The sequence below is a fragment of the Bufo gargarizans genome, chromosome 1 (genome assembly GCF_014858855.1).
Source record: "Bufo gargarizans isolate SCDJY-AF-19 chromosome 1, ASM1485885v1, whole genome shotgun sequence".
In the NCBI taxonomy this organism is placed as follows: Eukaryota; Metazoa; Chordata; class Amphibia; order Anura; family Bufonidae; genus Bufo; species Bufo gargarizans.
In genome coordinates, this window is record NC_058080.1 from 695,295,767 (window position 1) to 695,314,048 (window position 18,282).

General features: G+C 45.7%; 1 protein-coding gene across 1 annotated transcript; it reads left to right on the forward strand.

The window, feature by feature from the left end:
- The first annotated feature begins 1,075 nt into the window (after positions 1-1,075).
- On the forward strand, positions 1,076-5,531 carry CCNO (cyclin O). The gene is made up of 3 exons (XM_044292511.1): positions 1,076-1,489; positions 2,545-2,730; positions 4,841-5,531. The coding sequence occupies exons 1-3, from the start codon at positions 1,094-1,096 to the stop codon at positions 5,327-5,329; spliced, it is 1,071 nt and encodes a 356-aa protein (XP_044148446.1). The 5' UTR covers positions 1,076-1,093; the 3' UTR covers positions 5,330-5,531.
- Positions 5,532-18,282: the final 12,751 nt, after the last annotated feature.

Here is an 18,282-nt window from a genome sequence, read left to right on the forward strand (position 1 = left end):
AGTGTCCTGTCCGTCATCATGTGCACCACTGTTGCCATTCGCTGGCCTCATTAATCGTGATTGGCTGCAGTGGTGCCCGTGATGATGGACAGGACGGGACGTTTCCAGAATCCAGAAGTGGCAGGAACCGGACCATGGGCGCTGGAATGGAGCTGCATAGAAGATGTTAATGTCTTTATTCCTCACTGTAAACACATTTTGACCCTTTATTAATTTTGATCTAGGAGTCAGACAACCCCTTTAAGGGTTCACACACACAGCCGTAGCCGTTTTTGCAGTCCATAAATTGCGGATCCGGGCGTGTGTGCGCTCCTCATTTTGCGGAATGAAATGTTCTGCCATCTATAGCACAGTCCTAGCCTTGTCTGTAAAACGGATAAGAATAGGGTCATGTTCTATTTTTTGGCAGCACATACGGATGCGGACAGCAGGTGAGCTGTCTCCATCTTTTGCACCCCATTGAAGTGAATGGGTCCGTATACGACCCTCCCAAAATGTGGATCGGATGCGGACAAAAAAACACGGTAGTGTGCATGAGCCCTAAAACAACGGATGGTGAATATGCGAATTTTTAGCATTCTCCTCCTCTCCTATTTATATATTATTTATTATACATGTCCTGGCCGTGCTTTTACACCCCAGGGCTGATATACTATACACTCCTGAGGTAAACTAAAGGCGTGCATGCGCCTTTCCCTCCTGACTGCGGGTGTCTGTCTGGGCCCCACACACCTACACTGTATTCACAGTCCGTCTATTCATTAGCTAATTGCACTTGTTAATGTGGCCCTCCTGTTACCCGCCATAACCCCCAGGAGGTCCACACAGACACTGCCCGCCACAGCCTAGCGCGTATTTATAAGCGCCAGCCCGTCTCCCAGGCAACCGAGCAGCGCTCTCCTCTCACAGCCGCGGGAGAAGCTGACAACTGCTTTCCCTCTTCAGCGGTTCTTTCGCCGGGAAAAGGTTCTCACGGTGACGTCACGTACAGAGGTTTCTGCTCTCGGCCAATCAGCGCGCCGCACAGCTGGATATAAAAGCAGGGGCATGTCTCCGCAGGGAACAGAGGCGGGGAGGTAGTGGTGCGGGACACATGTGCAGTCAGCTCGCAGACATGGTGACTTGTAACGCCAGGCAGACGGAGGAGTCTGTATGTACTAACAAGAGGAAGAGAGAGGAGGAGGTCACCCCGCAGGACCGAGGAGATGGCGCCCTGTGCACCAGCGTGAAGAAGGCCAGATACCCGAGGTATAGGAAGCAGTCCCTGGAGCTGAAGAGCTGTGACTCTGGGGTGTGTGACCTCTATGAGACCCCCAGCCCCAGCCCTACCTCTGAGACCCCCAGACCTGCTGCCTCTGACCTGTGCCCCAAGATCTCAGACCGGCTGGGCCTGCAGAACTTCAGAGACTATGGGGAAGAATGCTACAAGTTCAAGAAGGGCCTGGAGAAGAAGTACCTGGCAGCACACTGCATGGCCAAGCAGCCCCAGGTAAGTGCCGACAGCCAGTGTGGCATCATAGTGATCTCCATCTGCAGGGGAACTACAACCCCCAGCATGCACTGACAGCTGCAGACCCAAAGGACATGCTGGGAGTTGCAGTTTTGCAACAGCTACAAGTTCATATTTGCAAACAATTGAACACTCCTCTTGTGATTGCTCACTGTTTTCAATATCCCTGCTTCCTGTCAGTGAATGAAAGCAATCAATCATACTACAAACCTAGAAGTGGATACAATTCTATTCAGTCTAGACAATCCCCTGATCTAAACAGTGGGATCTACAGACTGATACATTGTAGCAAAGTATCAGGAGAGGCGAAGGATTTGCACTGTGGTTGATATATTTAGCCGAGAGAGGATTATCTAGACTGGATGCAACTGTAACAAACCCTCAGTAGTGAGAAGTATTCGGCTGGTATAGGTTCACAGACGGCAAGCAGAGATGGAATTGAAACACAAAACATGGTAAAAAGTTGCAGATCTTTCATTCTGTACCTCTTAAAGGGTCACTGTGTTTTCAGAAAACTTTGCTATGTCATAGAGAAATATCAAAAGATTAATTAGCGGGGGTCTGAGAGCTGAGACCCCCACCGATCGCTGGAAGGAGGAGAGAAAAGCTCTGGCATATCGCGGATATCACGCTCTCTCCTTGTTGCAGAAGAGGAATCGAGATGGACTAGTTAGAAAGTCCTTGCAGCGAGGAAAGAGATCGCTATATGCCAGCACTTCTCTCCCCTCGTTCTAGCGATCGGTGGGGGTCTCAGCGCTCATGACCTTCCCCAATTAAACTTTTGCTATTTCTCTATGACATAGCAAAGTTTTCTGAAAAATCAGTGACCCTTTAAAAGGGCTTCTTATGAATATAATACTTTCCATAGGATAGAGGATACGTTTCTGGTGGTTGTACTCGGCTGTCTTCAGCAGGAACACATGACCCCGCTGTTCTTGTGATTGCTGGGGGTCCCACCTGTCAGACCACCACCCATCAGACTTCTATCCTTTTACATTGCTGGCTTGTGACCATCATTTTTGTTTCTTTTGCAGCTGAGGCCGGAATCTCGGTGTAAGCTGGTCAGCTGGCTCATCCCGGTGCACAGACATTTCAACCTGGGCTTCGAGTCCTTATGTCTGACCGTCAGCATCCTGGACAGATTCCTTTCCTGCACACCTGTGGCGATCGACTGCTTCCAGCTAGTGGGTGTCACGTCTCTACTCATCGCATGTAAACAGGTAGGTGCCACCCATACAATGCACTTCTCCTCTACTTTACAGGGGCTTCTCCTCTCTCGCTGTTTTCTGTCTGGATCATGGGTGGACACGTTCTAAGCCTCTTTACCTGTATTGGGAATGTAGCGGTGCTGCCTTAGGATATCACTTGGGCTCTGTTCACATCTGTGAAGGCTTTGCAGCCATTCACTGGCCTCAGTCAACGTCACTGTTGAGGCCAGTGAATGGCTGCAGTGGTGCAAGGGAGGAAGGACAGGACAGTCACACTTCCAGAACCGGAAGTGGCGTGGATGGGACCTCTGGCGCATATCTTCATATACGACAGGAATACCGCATCATACACCCCACAGACACCACAACAACCTCCATTATAAGTTAGTGGGGTCTGTCGGCTCCATTGGTCTTTGTCGCGTTACGGATCCAGCAATGCAACAGCAGCTACGATGCAGATGTGAACACAGCCTTATGTAGTGTGGAAACTGAAGGTGTCAGGCTTTCTTCACACTGGTGTTTCACTCCTTTCTGTATTAGGCTAGGTCTACACAAAGACATTTGTCGCACGACATTTTGTTGCACCAATGTCGCGCGACAATTTTTATAATGGCAGTCTATGGTGTTGCACTGCAACATGCTGCAGATGCGACGCAACAGTCGCAGAAAATCCATTCGAGATTGAATTTTTCTGCGACTGTCACAGTCGCAGCATGTCGCATGTTGCAGTGCGACACCATAGATTGCCATTATAAAAAATGTTGCACGACAAATGTCGTCGTGTAGACCTAGCCTTATTTTCCATATTCTTGAATCTGCTGCATTTTCTTCCCTATCTGAAAATATAGAAACCTGACCGTCTCCATTGACGTTAGGATTCATTGTACTAGAGATCAACCAAGCAAAAATGCCAGAGTGAACAGCTCCTTAAAAGAGTTTTCTTTTGGAGAGGTCATCAGTATCTGATTGGTTGGGGTCCGACTCCGGGGGACCCCCGCCAATCAGCTTGCAGTAGCACCTGCTGACCATGTCATGTGCATTAGACGTTTGGCCGATGTTTTTGCAGATTTTGAGGAAAGAAGGACTGAGCAGGTTTAGTTTCAGCATGCCCAATCCTTTGTCAGTGGAGATAAGTCACTGCCAGAGGTGTCTGGCAGTGGATGATTCCTCTCTTCCTATCGAGAACATCTGCATGCTCAGCGGAAACCAGTATGCATGTGTGCGGGGGGATTGATTGGTATAGCTATCAGTAAGGCCTCTTGCACATGAACATATGTATTTTGCGGTCCGCAAAAAATACGGAGGACATCTGTGTGCATTCCGTATTTTACAGAACAGCTGGCCCCTAATAGAACAGTACTATCCTTGTCCGTAATGCGGACAATAATAGGACATGTTCTAATTTTTTGCAGAACGGACATACGGCGATAAGAAGAGAGTACCTTCTGTTTTTTTTTTTTTTTGAGGACCCATTGACGTGAATGGACCGCAAAAAAACGGAACGGACACGGAAAGAAAATACGTTCGTGTGCAAGAGGCCTAAAACAATGTTTGGCTGACCAGTTCAGGAGCGCGTGCAGCAGATTGTATCACAGGCAGATTTTGCTGTAGATTTGGGGCTTAAAGGGAACTTGTCACCATGAAATGCAGCGTAATCTGCAGGCACCATGTTATAGAGCAGGAGGAGCTGAGCAGATTGATATACAGATTTGGAACAAAATATTCAGTAAAACTCATGCTTTATTCATTGAGCCGATGTTCTTTATATGCATTGGGCGGTGCCACACAGTGAACTCTATGGCTAAGCATACAGGGAAGGCTGTCAATCACTGATAGGACCGCCCACATGACTCCATCGCATAAAAAGAACATAGGTTTAATGAATAATTAATTTTTACTGAATATTTTGTTGCAAATCTGTACATCAATCTGCTCAGCTCCTCCTGCTCTATAACATGGTGCCTGCAGATTACGCTGCATTTCATGGTGACGGGTTCCCTTTAATAGCGGCCTCTGCCTCCCAGTGCTGTCTGGTCATGAATATCATGTGTAGGCCGCCTCATCTCCTTTATTGTAGACTTTCCATCCTGTTCTGAAGGATAACGTTATTTCTGCCTTTCAGGTGGAGACACGACCTCCCCGAGTGAAGCAGCTGCTCGCCTTGTGCTGCAACAACTTCTCCCGTGAACAGCTCTGCAACCTGGAGTGCATCATCCTGCTCAAGCTTCAATTCCAGCTGTCGGCTCCTACCATCGACTTCTTCCTGCAGCATTTCTCCCTCCAGCAGCTGACGGACGAGGAACCTTCGGAGCCGGACCTCTGTGAAGCCTCCAAATCTCTTGCCTTGGCAAAGGGCATAGCAGAACTGAGCCTGGCCGACTATGCCTTCAATGCATATCCACCGTCCTTGATGGCCGCCTGTTGCTTGGCGCTTGCTAAGCGCATGTTACGCCAGGAGAGCTCTACCGGCGCGCAGGACAGCGGATATCCCGAGGGCGAACTGCAAGAATGCAGGACCAAGATCAATTTGCTCGTCTCGTTGAATAAAAATTCCCTGCAGCGGCTTCTTCCCAGTGACTTGCCCGAGGTGGCTATGGAAGTGGACACTTAAAGACTAATTATTATTATCTTTTTAATTCCTCAGGTTTACGTTAAGTGAACAGCTAATTAACAATGCAAAACGGCTGCTAAAGGTCGACTAATTTATTTCTTACCCAGTGAATGAAGGATATTGATTTTCTTCTCGGATAACAGTATTGCGTTATAGGCAAAGACTTTAAGTTTTTTTTTCTTCGTATTTATGGTGCTGTAAATGTCTGTGGTGTAGCAATCATAAAGACACTTGTATGTGAAGTGTAAATTGCAATTCTTTTTTACATTGCTGCTAATGTAGCATTTATTTTGCACTAGTATTTATGCACTCACCATGTACTTGTATATAGTGATAGAGATGAACTGTTTATATTAAACAATATTTGATGCAGCAAAATGAAATTGCAGTTATCTAAACGAAATAAAACAGATGAAAAAAAAAAAAGCCTGTATTTAGTGTGTGGAGCATTTGTACGGCTATTGAGGGGTTTATATGCTAAGTGTAAGAATCAACTCATTTGCTAGTGAATTTTGATTTGCATCTCTTAGGGCTCATGGACACGACCGTGCCATGTTTTGCGGTCTGCAAATTGCGGATCTGCAAAACACGGATGCCGCCCGTGTACGTTTAGCAATATGCGGAAGGGAACGGGCCACCCACAAGAACAAGAATAGGACATATGCTATATTTTATTGTTTTTGTGGCCCCATGGAACAGAGCAACGTTTTGCAGCCCCATTGAAGTGAATGGGTCCACATCCGATCCGCAACCAAACCGCATTCATGTGCATGAGCCCTTATTCTTGAGCATCTGGCACCTCTGCACTACACAGTCCATTGAAATCAGTGGAAACTGTGCAGTGCTTTATTTATCTGTGGGGGCAATGTTGGGATGCTGAACACTTGTCGGGTTCCTCAGCAGATTATAGCCGATCTCTGGGGTCCGAGCTATGGGCACATATGAACATAGGACCTACAGAGATAAGCGCACATGCGACAGGTCAGCCAGTTTCATAGGTGTGAATCTGCTGACAGAGGCCCTGATGAGTATGAATAGTCAACAAGTCCATCAGATGCTGCACCCATGTGCAGGTTTTGGAATTTCACAGCATTTCCAGAGGACCCAGCTGACAGGGAGTAGTGCCCCAGGACATCAAATAACACTGTAATACAATAGACTTAGGGCTCATGCACACGGCCATTGCCCCACTGTGGCTGTATTGCGGCCCGCATACTGCTGGTCCGCAATACATGGGGCACAGGCCATGTGCACCCCGCATGAATGAGTCAGCAAACCTGGAGGTGTGGAAGCACGGATCGGAAGCGCTACGCAGTGCTAACATGGTGTTTCTGGCGGTGCCTCCGCACCGCTAAAAAGTAGTGCAAGTGAATGGGTCTGCGATCCAAATGCGGCTGCCCCACGGTCGGTACCCGTGCATTACGTTCGTGGGTATGAGCCCTTATAGTGGAGTCCATCATATGGGCAAGAATGATGTCACACGTTGAGCCATCTCAGCCAATCGGCGTTGTTTACTATAGAGAAGCCTATGATAAAATGTCTGAAAAAATCTTACCTATGGCATGATTTGAATGCATTAGAATTGAGGGAGGAAAAAAAATTATTACTTTTTGTAGTATGTTTCATAATCCCCTATCGATTTTAATCAAACATCATCTGGCCAGTTTTCTTCCAAAAACCACAAAATTTAGTATGGGGCCCCCTCCTAACCCACCTATTTTGCCATTACACATGTGCCAAGCAATTGTAGGCAACATGGAACGCAAAGCACGAATCCCAATTTTTTTTTTTATTAAATACAAAAAAATTTAATAAAACAAATAAATACATTGATAAATCTGCTTCCTTCACAGAGTATATTATAAAACTGGCTTCCTAAAGCCACCACTAGGGGGAGCTTAGTGCATAGGAATATATTCAGTAACAAATGAATGCAGTGGAAGCTCTGACTAATCCCTTTGTACTGAGGACATCCTCCTGGTGGCTGCCGGAAATTGCAGTGAATCTATTTCTGCAATGGGAGAAGCAGTTCAGCGCGAGCCCTCATTTTCCCCCAGACCCCCTAGCAGTTGCCTGGTTTCCCTCTAAGGTAAGTACACCACTGATTGTGTGTCACACCAAGTCTTTTTTATAAAAAAAAATGCTGCATTAAAAAAAGCACCAAAAAACACTAAGGCTGGGTTCAGACCTGAGCGTTTTACAGCGCGTTCCTACGCATACACAGCGCTCAGGTCAGAACCGGCTGTAAAGACTATGGGCCAGATTTACCATTAGGATACGCCAGATTTGTGGCGTAAAAAAAAGTTGCAAACTGCGTGTTTGTGACTTTTTCAACACCAATTGTGCAAAATGTTATGCGCTAGTGGCGTTTCTCTGCCAGCCTCAACACGTTCCCGGAAAGGGGGCATGGTGAGGGCAGGGATGGGCTAGTGGTCCCCCCACATTTATCATCTATGGCAGAGGTGTCTGCCAGTGGCTTTCTCCTCTCTCGCCATTAAATACTGTGCACATACACTGCAGCCGAGTCAGAGGCATAGCTAAAGGCTTACGGGCCCTGGTGCAAGATGTCAGCTTGGGCCCCCCTTCCCTCAGTGCTTTGTGGCCAGGGGCAGGGATGCACAAGGCTTTGGTGCTGCCTGGGGAAAAAATTTAAGCGGCACCCCCCCCCAATCCGATGCTAAATTCTCAACCTAACCCCTTCAAATCAGAGGTGTAGCACAGGTGTCTTTGGGCCCCCTCAGGTTCCCAGGCCTGGTAGAGACTGCTACCTCTGCACCCCTATAGCTACGCCCCGGGGCCGAGTCAAATGTATGGGGGAGCCGGGAGGGAATCGGGGGAGTAGCCAACGGCGGAACGATCATTTAGCTATTGAATGTGTATTGCCGCTTCTTGCACATGACCGTATGGAATTTGCTGTATTTTGCGAAATACGGATGACATCCGTGTGCATTCCATATTTTGCAGAACGGAACAGCTGGCCCCTAATAGAACAGAACTATCCTTGTCCGTTATGCGGACAATAATAGGACAAGTTCTATCTTTTAGCGGAACGGATATACGGAAATACTGAAACGGAATGCACACGGCGTACATTCTTTTTTTTTTTTGTGGAACCATTGAAATGAATGGTTTCGCATACAGACCGCAAATGGAAACCGCAAAAACGGAACGGAAACGGAAATAAAATACGTTCGTGTGCAAGAGGCCTAACAAGGACAGATAATACGCCTGGAAGGCACTGGTGTAGATCTGGTGCTAGGCCTCGTTCCCATTTCTGTGTCAGTTTGACGTTTCATCCATGAAGCCGTCCATGACGGATCCGTGTTAGGTCCGTTTTTTGCACTTCGTGTGTCATCCATATTTCCAGAGCATCTCCTATCTGTAGTCAATGAAAAACAGACCAAACACAGATGCCATCCGTGCTATGTCCGTGATTTTCACTGACCCATAGACTTTAATTGGCGTGTTTAGTCCGCATCAAGGACCAAAGTAGTGCATGTCTCCGTGATTTTTTTCATTGACCCACAGACAGTAAAAAGTACTGATGTGTGAACAGACATATTAAAATCAATGGGTACATGTGCAGTCAGTGGAAAATGCGGACAGCACATGTCAGTGAAAAACGGAAATGTGAATGAGCCTTAGATAAGTTCCCCATTGAGGGCACGGCTGCACAGCAACATTTGTAATGCGACTTTACAAAAAATAGCATGCGACACATACCGCCATGTAGTCGTTCCCTAAAACACTTATATGAGAACAAAAACACGTCCCACGGCGCAAATTACCGTCAGCCAGTCACCAGGATCAGGAAGGAATCTTTTATTGCAGCGATACAACGCGTTTCGGGGAATCACTCCCCCCAACGTTGTGCAGCTGTTTGTACCTGATGAAGGGGAGTGATTCCCCGAAACGCGTTGTATCGCTGCAATAAAAGATTCCTTCCTGATCCTGGTGACTGGCTGACGGTAATTTGCGCCGTGGGACGTGTTTTTGTTCTCATATACCACTATCTTCTTGGGGGCTCCAGGCTTCTCCGTTTGAAGATTCTTTGTGGTCCCGTGGCTGCAGACCGCCTTATCCAGACGTCCAGGCTTGTTTGACAAAAATACCTACAATAGTGTTGTGCCTACCTTTGCACAACCATACAAGGTGAGCCTTACCACTTCTCTCCGTATATTATTATACACTCACAGAATCACCCTATGGTGCGCCCATCTGTGTTCTTTTTACAGATTTGAACTAGCCTGTTACATTACACCCTAAAACACTTAGGCCTCTTTCACACGAGCGAGTCCGGATAAGGTCCGGATGCGTTGCGGCAAACGCACGCGAGTAGGTACCCAATTTTAGTCAGTTTTGACTGCGATTGCGGTCCGTTGTTCAGTTTTTATCGCGCTGGTGTAATGCGTTTTGCACGCGCGTCATAAAAAACTGAATGTGGTACCCAGACCAGAACTTCTTCACAGAAGTTCGGGCTTCGGATCGGTGTTCTGTAGATTGTATTATTTCCCCTTATAACATGGTTATAAGGGAAAATAATAGCATTCTGAATACAGAATGCTAAGTAAAATAGCGCTGGAGGGGTTAAAAAATAAAAAATAAATATTAACTCACCTTAATCCACTTGTTCGCGCAGCCGGCATCTCTTCTGTCTTCATCTGTGAGGAATAGGACCTTTGATAACGTTACTATGCTCATCACATGGTCCGTCACATGATCTTTCACCGTGGTGATGCATCATGTGATGGACCATGTGATGAGCGCAGTGATGTCATCAAAGGTCCTATTCCTCACAGATGAAGACAGAAGAGATGCCGGCTGCGTGAACAAGTGGATTAAGGTGAGTTAAATTATTTTTTTTAACCCCTCCAGCGCTATTGTACTATGCATTCTGTATTCAGAATGCTATTATTTTACCTTATAATAATGTTATAAGGGGAAATAATAATGATCGGGTCTCCATCCCGATCATCTCCTAGCAACCGTGCGTGAAAATTTCACCGCATCGGCACTTGCTTGCGGATGCTTGCGATTTTCACACAGCCCAATTCATTTCTATGGGGGCTGTGTTGCGTGAAAAACGCACAAAATAGAGCATGCTGCGATTTTCACGCAACGCACAAGTGATGCGTGAAAATCACCTGCTCATGTGCACAGCCCCATAGAAATGAATGGGTCCGGATTCAGTGCGGGTGCAATGTGTTCACCTCACGCATTGCACCCGCGCGGAAAACTCGCCCGTGTGAAAGGGACCTTAAAGGGGTTCTCTGCCTTTTTCTTACTGATGATCTATCATTTAGATAGGTCATCAGCATCTGATTGTCGGGGGTCCAACACCCAGCACCCCCTGCTGGTCGGCTGTTTGAGAAGGCAGTAGCGCCACGGCCTCCTCGCTGCTTCCCGCAGGCCATTGGTGTCACGTGGCCTAGGAACAGCTCAGCCCCATTCACTTCAATGATGATGGATAGATCATCAGTAAGAAAAAGGCAGAGCGCCCCTTTAAGGTCCATTGAAGGACAACCAGACAAGGTGGATTACCGGTGACTCTTCATTTATGGGGGAAATACAACTAAACCAGTTCTATTTTACACCAGTTTCATAGATGACCCCCAAACTTTATTTGCTAGTCCCCAAATTCTCCAAAGCCACCTTACCATGGCACAGGCATCCCTAGGCTGGCAGAGGAATCATGCACAATGCAGATCTGCACCTACCTCGATGAGGGCCATGCCTGGCTTCCAAAGGGTTAATGCAGTACTAGCCTCGGACCGGCGCACAGACAACCTCGCTGCAGTTACAGACGTTGGTTTCTGTGTACACTAACGATACAAGGGACAGATGGCAACGGGATGCGGGGCACAGAGGGCGCCAATGTACAGAACAGAGCGCAGGGTGCCCGAGGGAAGGAGGCGGGACGGCGCGCCCCCTGCTGGCCGCTCTCCGCGCGCCCTCTATCGCGCTCACTGCCCCGGCAGATTCCGCTGCTTCCCATTGTCCCGGGGCCATTGTTATGGAAACCTCCCAGACCTTTCTATTTTTGCAGTGAAAGAAATGGTAATACGTGTACAGAATGCCATTGTTACTGCCGATTGTAGAAAGAAAAACAAAAACAAGACGTGATACAATGTAACAGATCAGTACAAGGTTTGCTACAAGTTTGATTGATCTTAATGAAGCCCCTGTTGTGTATTTTGCAGGGGGGGGGGGGGGGGGGAAGAGAGAGACCAGTGCACAGAACCAGGGATGGAACTGCACAGCAGGGAATTCAGAACATACAGGGTCCGATAACTTCCCAGAATGTCTCAGCGGATACATAATGCACACAGTGATGTCATGGTAAAGGGATAACGGAATAAAGTTACATCACAGCCACCATGTCACAGTAATATCACATAATGTACACAGTGATGTCACAGTAATATCACATAATGTACACAGTGATGTCACAGTAATGGAATAATGTAATGTACACAGTGATGTCACAGTAATATCACATAATGTACACAGTGATGTCACAGTAATGGAATAATGTAATGTACACAGTGATGTCACAGTAATGGGGTAATGTAATGTACACAGTGATGTTACAGTAATGGGGTAATGTAATGTACACAGTGATGTCACAGTAATGGGGTAATGTAATGTACACAGTGATGTTACAGTAATATCACATAATGTACACAGTGATGTCACAGTAATGGAATAATGTACACAGTGATGTCACAGTAATGGAATAATGTAATGTACACAGTGATGTCACAGTAATGGGGTAATGTAATGTACACAGTGATGTCACAGTAATGGGGTAATGTAATGTACACAGTGATGTCACAGTAATATCACATAATGTACACAGTGATGTCACAGTAATGGGGTAATGTAATGTACACAGTGATGTTACAGTAATATCACATAATGTACACAGTGATGTCACAGTAATGGAATAATGTAATATACACAGTGATGTCACAGCAATATCACATAATGTACACAGTGATGTCACAGTAATGGAATAATGTAATGTACACAGTGATGTCATAGTAATGGAATAATGTAATGTACACAGTGATGTCATAGTAATGGAATAATGTAATGTACACAGTGATGTCACAGTAATGGAATTATGTAATGTGCACAGTGATGTCACAGTAATGGAATAATGTACACAGTGATGTCACAGTAATGGAATAATGTAATGTACACAGTGATGTCATAGTAATGGAATAATGTAATGTACACAGTGATGTCACAGTAATATCACATAATGTACACAGTGATGTCACAGTAATGGGGTAATGTAATGTACACAGTGATGTCACAGTAATGGGGTAATGTAATGTACACAGTGATGTCACAGTAATATCACATAATGTACACAGTGATGTCACAGTAATGGAATAATGTAATGTACACAGTGATGTCATAGTAATGGAATAATGTACACAGTGATGTCACAGTAATGGAATTATGTAATGTACACAGTGATGTCATAGTAATGGAATAATGGAATGTACACAGTGATGTCACAGTAATGGGGTAATGTAATGTACACAGTGATGTCACAGTAATATCACATAATGTACACAGTGATGTCACAGTAATGGAATAATGTAATGTACACAGTGATGTCATAGTAATGGAATAATGTAATGTACACAGTGATGTCACAGTAATGGGGTAATGTAATGTACACAGTGATGTCACAGTAATATCACATAATGTACACAGTGATGTCACAGTAATGGAATAATGTAATGTACACAGTGATGTCATAGTAATGGAATAATGTACACAGTGATGTCATAGTAATGGAATAATGTACTCAGTGATGTCACAGTAATGGAATTATGTAATGTGCACAGTGATGTCATAGTAATGGAATAATGTACACAGTGATGTCATAGTAATGGAATAATGTACTCAGTGATGTCACAGTAATGGGGTAATGTAATGTACACAGTGATGTCACAGTAATATCACATAATGTACACAGTGATGTCACGGGAGTATAATAATGTACATATGGCCCCGTGGTTTCTGACTTCATCTGTCATCTTCAATCAGATGTTTGCACCACACTCACGGTGAACGGCCACAACACCCCCTACCTAGACATTTTTAGGGGCACCAGGCAAGGATGCCTTCTTTCCCCTTTACATTTTAACATCTCTTTGGACCCCCTATTACATTATCTACAGCCGCTTAACATCACTCCACAAAACGTCCGTCTCCCAGTCGCCCTGGCCGCGTTTTCTGACGATATAACGTTAAACACCCAGAAACAACACTCTACAAGACCTTATAGATATCGGACATCTTTCAGGTTATTCCCTCAACCGGGATAAATCCGAAGCTCTGTCCTTAAAGGGCCCACAAGACCAAGAAGGACTGCTCCTTTTCCTTCTCAGTGGCGCTCGCACTCTATATCGTACTTGGGGGTACAGATTACCAAGTCGGCTGGTAAGCTATATAATGCGAATATTGCCCCCTATGTGCGTACGCTGGAGGACACGCTAGCAGGCTGGTGACATCTTCCTTTGTCTTACATGGGGCTGGCATACCTTCTTAAGATGGTGGAGTTTCCCCGCTTGTTGTATCTGCGCCCCAGAGACAAGAAGACTTATCTGGCACGGGCGCCGTCCCAGGATACCTTACATTATTTTACAACAACCTAGACGGAACTTTCCCAACATCAGGGCTTATAATATCGCAGCTTTGATGAGAATAGACTGGATACATCGTACATCCATGTTCTCAAATAGATGTCAGGAACAGGCTTTTATACTTCGATTGGCTCTGACATATGGTGGGATTCCTGAGGGGCCAGAGAGAACATCCTACTGATGTCGACCTGGCGGGCTTGGCAATAGATGAGGCGTCTCAAGAACCTGCCCACTCCTGGCTCATTACAAATGGCTCTCCTGGCAAGCCCACATTTCCAAGCGGGGTCACCTCATAGGGATTTCTATGATTGGCCTAAGGGAGGACTAACTCTGATTGGTCACTTGGTGGATCACACCACACCCAAGATCCTACTACTTGAGGATCTTAAAGCCAAATCCAACATTTGTTTTAACTTTTTTCCTATCTACAAGTCAGCAGTTATCTTCACAAAATAGTGCCCAACGTGACCCCCTGAGAAAGGAACCCAGCACTACAGGCCTCCATGAAAAATACCTCTACCCTAAGGGGACATGCCACTAGCTGCTATAAATTTTTACATGCCCCTTTGGACTAGCGGCAGGGCGAAGGGGCAATAGCTACATGGCTCAAAGATATTCGGATGTCTACCACATATCAAGCTCCAGAACGCAACCTTCGTTATTTGCCATCCAGCCGCTACAGGGTGATGACCCTACAGATTTATCTCCGGGCATACAGCTCTCCAATTCGGGGTCACTGTATGGGCGTCTTTGAACCTGACAACTGCTTCCGATGTAAAGAGACAGGAGAAGACATTTTCCATTGTTTGTGGCTGTACCCTGTGATACAATCTTTCTGGAGTAAAACACATTTACCACCACCCATTTGACATCAGCAGCACCTCTAGATCCTATATGGGCCATCTTTAGGTACATTGACCCGACTATTACACATTGCACCCCCAGTAGTAGGAAACTATTGATTCCTGCCACTGCTATTAGACATAAGACTATCCTCCACACATGGATTGATCCCCACACCCCCGCTGTTTAAGCTATTTCTCGAGAAAGTCTCCTTCTTAAGGCCTCTTGCACACGAGTGTATGCCCTCTGAGATATACGGTCCGTGAGTGGGCCATATGTCCCGGAGCGGCATTGATCGTGCGCACGGGAGTACACAGCGTCATAGATTACAATGATGCTGTGCACGTCGAGCCGCCCGCGGGACTATTGTCCTGCACTCATATGACCGTCCCGACGTGCACAGCATCATTGTAATCTATGACTCTGTGTACTCCCGTGCGCACGATCAATGCCGCCTGGGACATATGGCCCGCTCACGGACAGTATATCTCGGAGGGCATACGCTCGTGTGTAAGAAGCCTTAATGAAGATGGACTGGGTGGAGGCGTCTTCCAGAAAAGAGATCCACGTGAAGCCGTTTTTTGCATGCTGGGAGGGCTTCATAGATATACAGTCCCTCCAGGTTAGAGGATGCATTCAGGAATGTTTTCAACTCCCTTCCTGGTATCAGACGCGTGTCTTATTAAATGATCCGCCAATTTCAGGGATATGAATCCACTTGAGGGCTCAGGGGGGTCGCTGCGTGCCTGCTTAGGGTTTTAAATCCACTGACTGTGGAGAAGAGGTGACCATGTTGGGCTACTGTTATGTTCTACCCACCCTGCGGTTTGCGGTGTGTCAAGTTACTGATTACAATCAATTACTCTGATTGTATATGTTGGAACTTTTGCTGATGACATGATACTAAAAGAACTGATGTAAAGTACTACTTATCGCATCATACTGTATGTACTTCTTTATTATGTCACCCTGAAATAAAAACACTTGAAATATAAAAATGTACACAGTGATGGAATAATGTATACAGTGATGGAATGATGTACACAGTGATGTCACAGTGCAGGGATAATACACACAGTGATGTCACAGTGCAGGGATAATACACACAGTGATGTCACAGTGCAGGGATAATACACACAGTGATGTCACAGCAATGGAGTAATGTACACAGTGATGTCACAGTAATGGAATGATGTACACAGTGATGTCACAGCAATGGAATAACGTACACAGTGATGTCACAGTGCATGGATAATATACACAGTGATGTCACAGTAATGGAATAATGTACACAGTGATGTCACAGTGCATGTATAATGTACACAGTGATGTCACAGTGCATGTATAATGTACACAGTGATGTCACAGTAATGGAATGATGTACACAGTGATGTCACAGTGCATGTATAATGTACACAGTGATGTCACAGTGCATGTATAATGTACACAGTGATGTCACAGTAATGGAATGATGTACACAGTGATGTCACAGTGCATCAATAATTTACAGAATTAAGTGGCCATGCACATTTGATATTTGTTGGGCAAATTAATCGATTTCGGTGGGGTTGGACGAACATCTAATGTGTATTGACTCTTCCCCGATGCCTGATGTGGGGGCAGATAAGGGTTGTGCATGTTTCATTTCAACATGTCCGATCCTTCTCTTCTCAGAACAATAAGCCCCCCCTCTCCCATTCACAACACATGCACTCTCAGCCAAGCCGATACATGCACACGGGGATCAAGGGAGGGAGCTGTTGACCGAACAAGTATTTGTCCAACAGTTATCTCATGTACGAGGCTGGCTTTACAGGGGCAATACATTAGATCATAACTGGACCGGTTCAAACCAAGGGTTATTTGAGGCAATTTAATAGCTATATAATAGATGTAAATCATAAAATCATAAAAATACTAATGGATTAAAAAACAATCCTAGTCCTGATAGTCAGGACCATCTTTTTAATCTAATAGTATTTTATAATCTTATTTTTTGTACCACCTAACCCGTGGGTTGAACCAATTCCATTTTGGACTATGACTGTGCCTCCGCCCCATCCCCGGTTTCTTGTAGCAGCTTGTGACAGCAGGATTATGAAGAGACTGACAACAAGCGAATAGGACTGAGCTGGAATTTGTAGAGTTTCTAATGAAATACAATCCAGCCCAATAAGAGTATGTACAGAGTACCAGTGGGATCCACCGGGCGGCGTTATAGTAACATCAGTGGGCTGGACCATTCAGCGACTGGATCACGTGTGAGGTCATTTTCTACAATGCAAACAATGGAGCCTCAGACCGTGTTCACGTCTCCGCGAGGAGTCTCATCTGCCGAATCCCTCACATTTTATAGAACAATATACCGCTACATGCGGCTCTATTCTTTCTGGTTCACTTCAATGGGAGTTAAGCTGCAGTTACCCAGTCTGGCCACTATGCTTTGAACGGCGCTGTAGATCCTGTTCCATTTAAAGTGCTAGTTCCAGTGGCTGCAGGGAACAGTGGGGAGTGCCGGGAGTAGGATCCTCACTGATCAGATATTAAAGGGGTTATCCAACCCCTGAACTGTCCTGTTGCATGGTGTTCATTATATGTGGTTATGCTGAGTCTGCCAGGGTGGAAACTGCCCTTTGCAGCCACTCTCCTTGTAGAGTGATAGACGGGCGGTCTCAAAAGGAGGACCCCTTATTAAAGATTTGACTCAAGAAGACAATGCCTTTTCATATGGCAGATGGCGCAGTGAACAGTGGATCACCACCGGATCAGTTATCATGAAGGAACCAGACATTTCTCCTGCCATCCACGTAATGTACCGGAATGGGAGAAGCATTTCTATAGCAGCTTTCCATTCTGGCGCATACATGGGTTTCCCAAGCAGGGGACGTCTCCCTAAGATGCCAGTGTGCCAACCCATTTGATGATGTCCATATCAGGGGCGAAGCTAGAAATGACTAGGACCCACAGCAAATTTTTGCATATGTAAGAGTGGGTTCACATCACCATTTTACCGTCTGTTTGACGTATACTTTGGAAAAAAAGGGATACAAAAACGCAGCACACCGCGCTTTGTATCCTGCAGAGTCCGGCAAAAAGAAGGTGGACTTTCTTTTACAATGGAATCCTAGATATGCCACTGTATGACATCAGTCTGAGTCCTCTGTTAAGGTGTACATTTTTGTATATGTTAAACGCATGGCAAAAAGGTGATGTGAACCCTGCTTAAGTGTGCCAAAATAAGCATTAGTACACAGCGGAGCAACATGGCAGAGAAGAGAGGCTGCCCTGTACTGTAGGCTATCTTACAAAAGGCTGGTCCTGGTGGTCAGTGGTGTGGACTGTGTTCTACAAGGCTCATTTATTCTACTGGGAAATACAGGCCACACTACAGCATAATATACTGGAATCTACGGTACACACTGTAAATAGATTAGCCCTCAAACA

Coding starts and splice junctions, on each gene's coding strand:
- CCNO (XM_044292511.1), top strand. CDS start 1,094: ATGTGCAGTCAGCTCGCAGACATGGTGACTTGTAACGCCAGGCAGACG. Junction 1,490..2,544: donor GCATGGCCAAGCAGCCCCAG/GTAAGTGCCGAC, acceptor TTTCTTTTGCAG/CTGAGGCCGGAATCTCGGTG. Junction 2,731..4,840: donor TACTCATCGCATGTAAACAG/GTAGGTGCCACC, acceptor TCTGCCTTTCAG/GTGGAGACACGACCTCCCCG.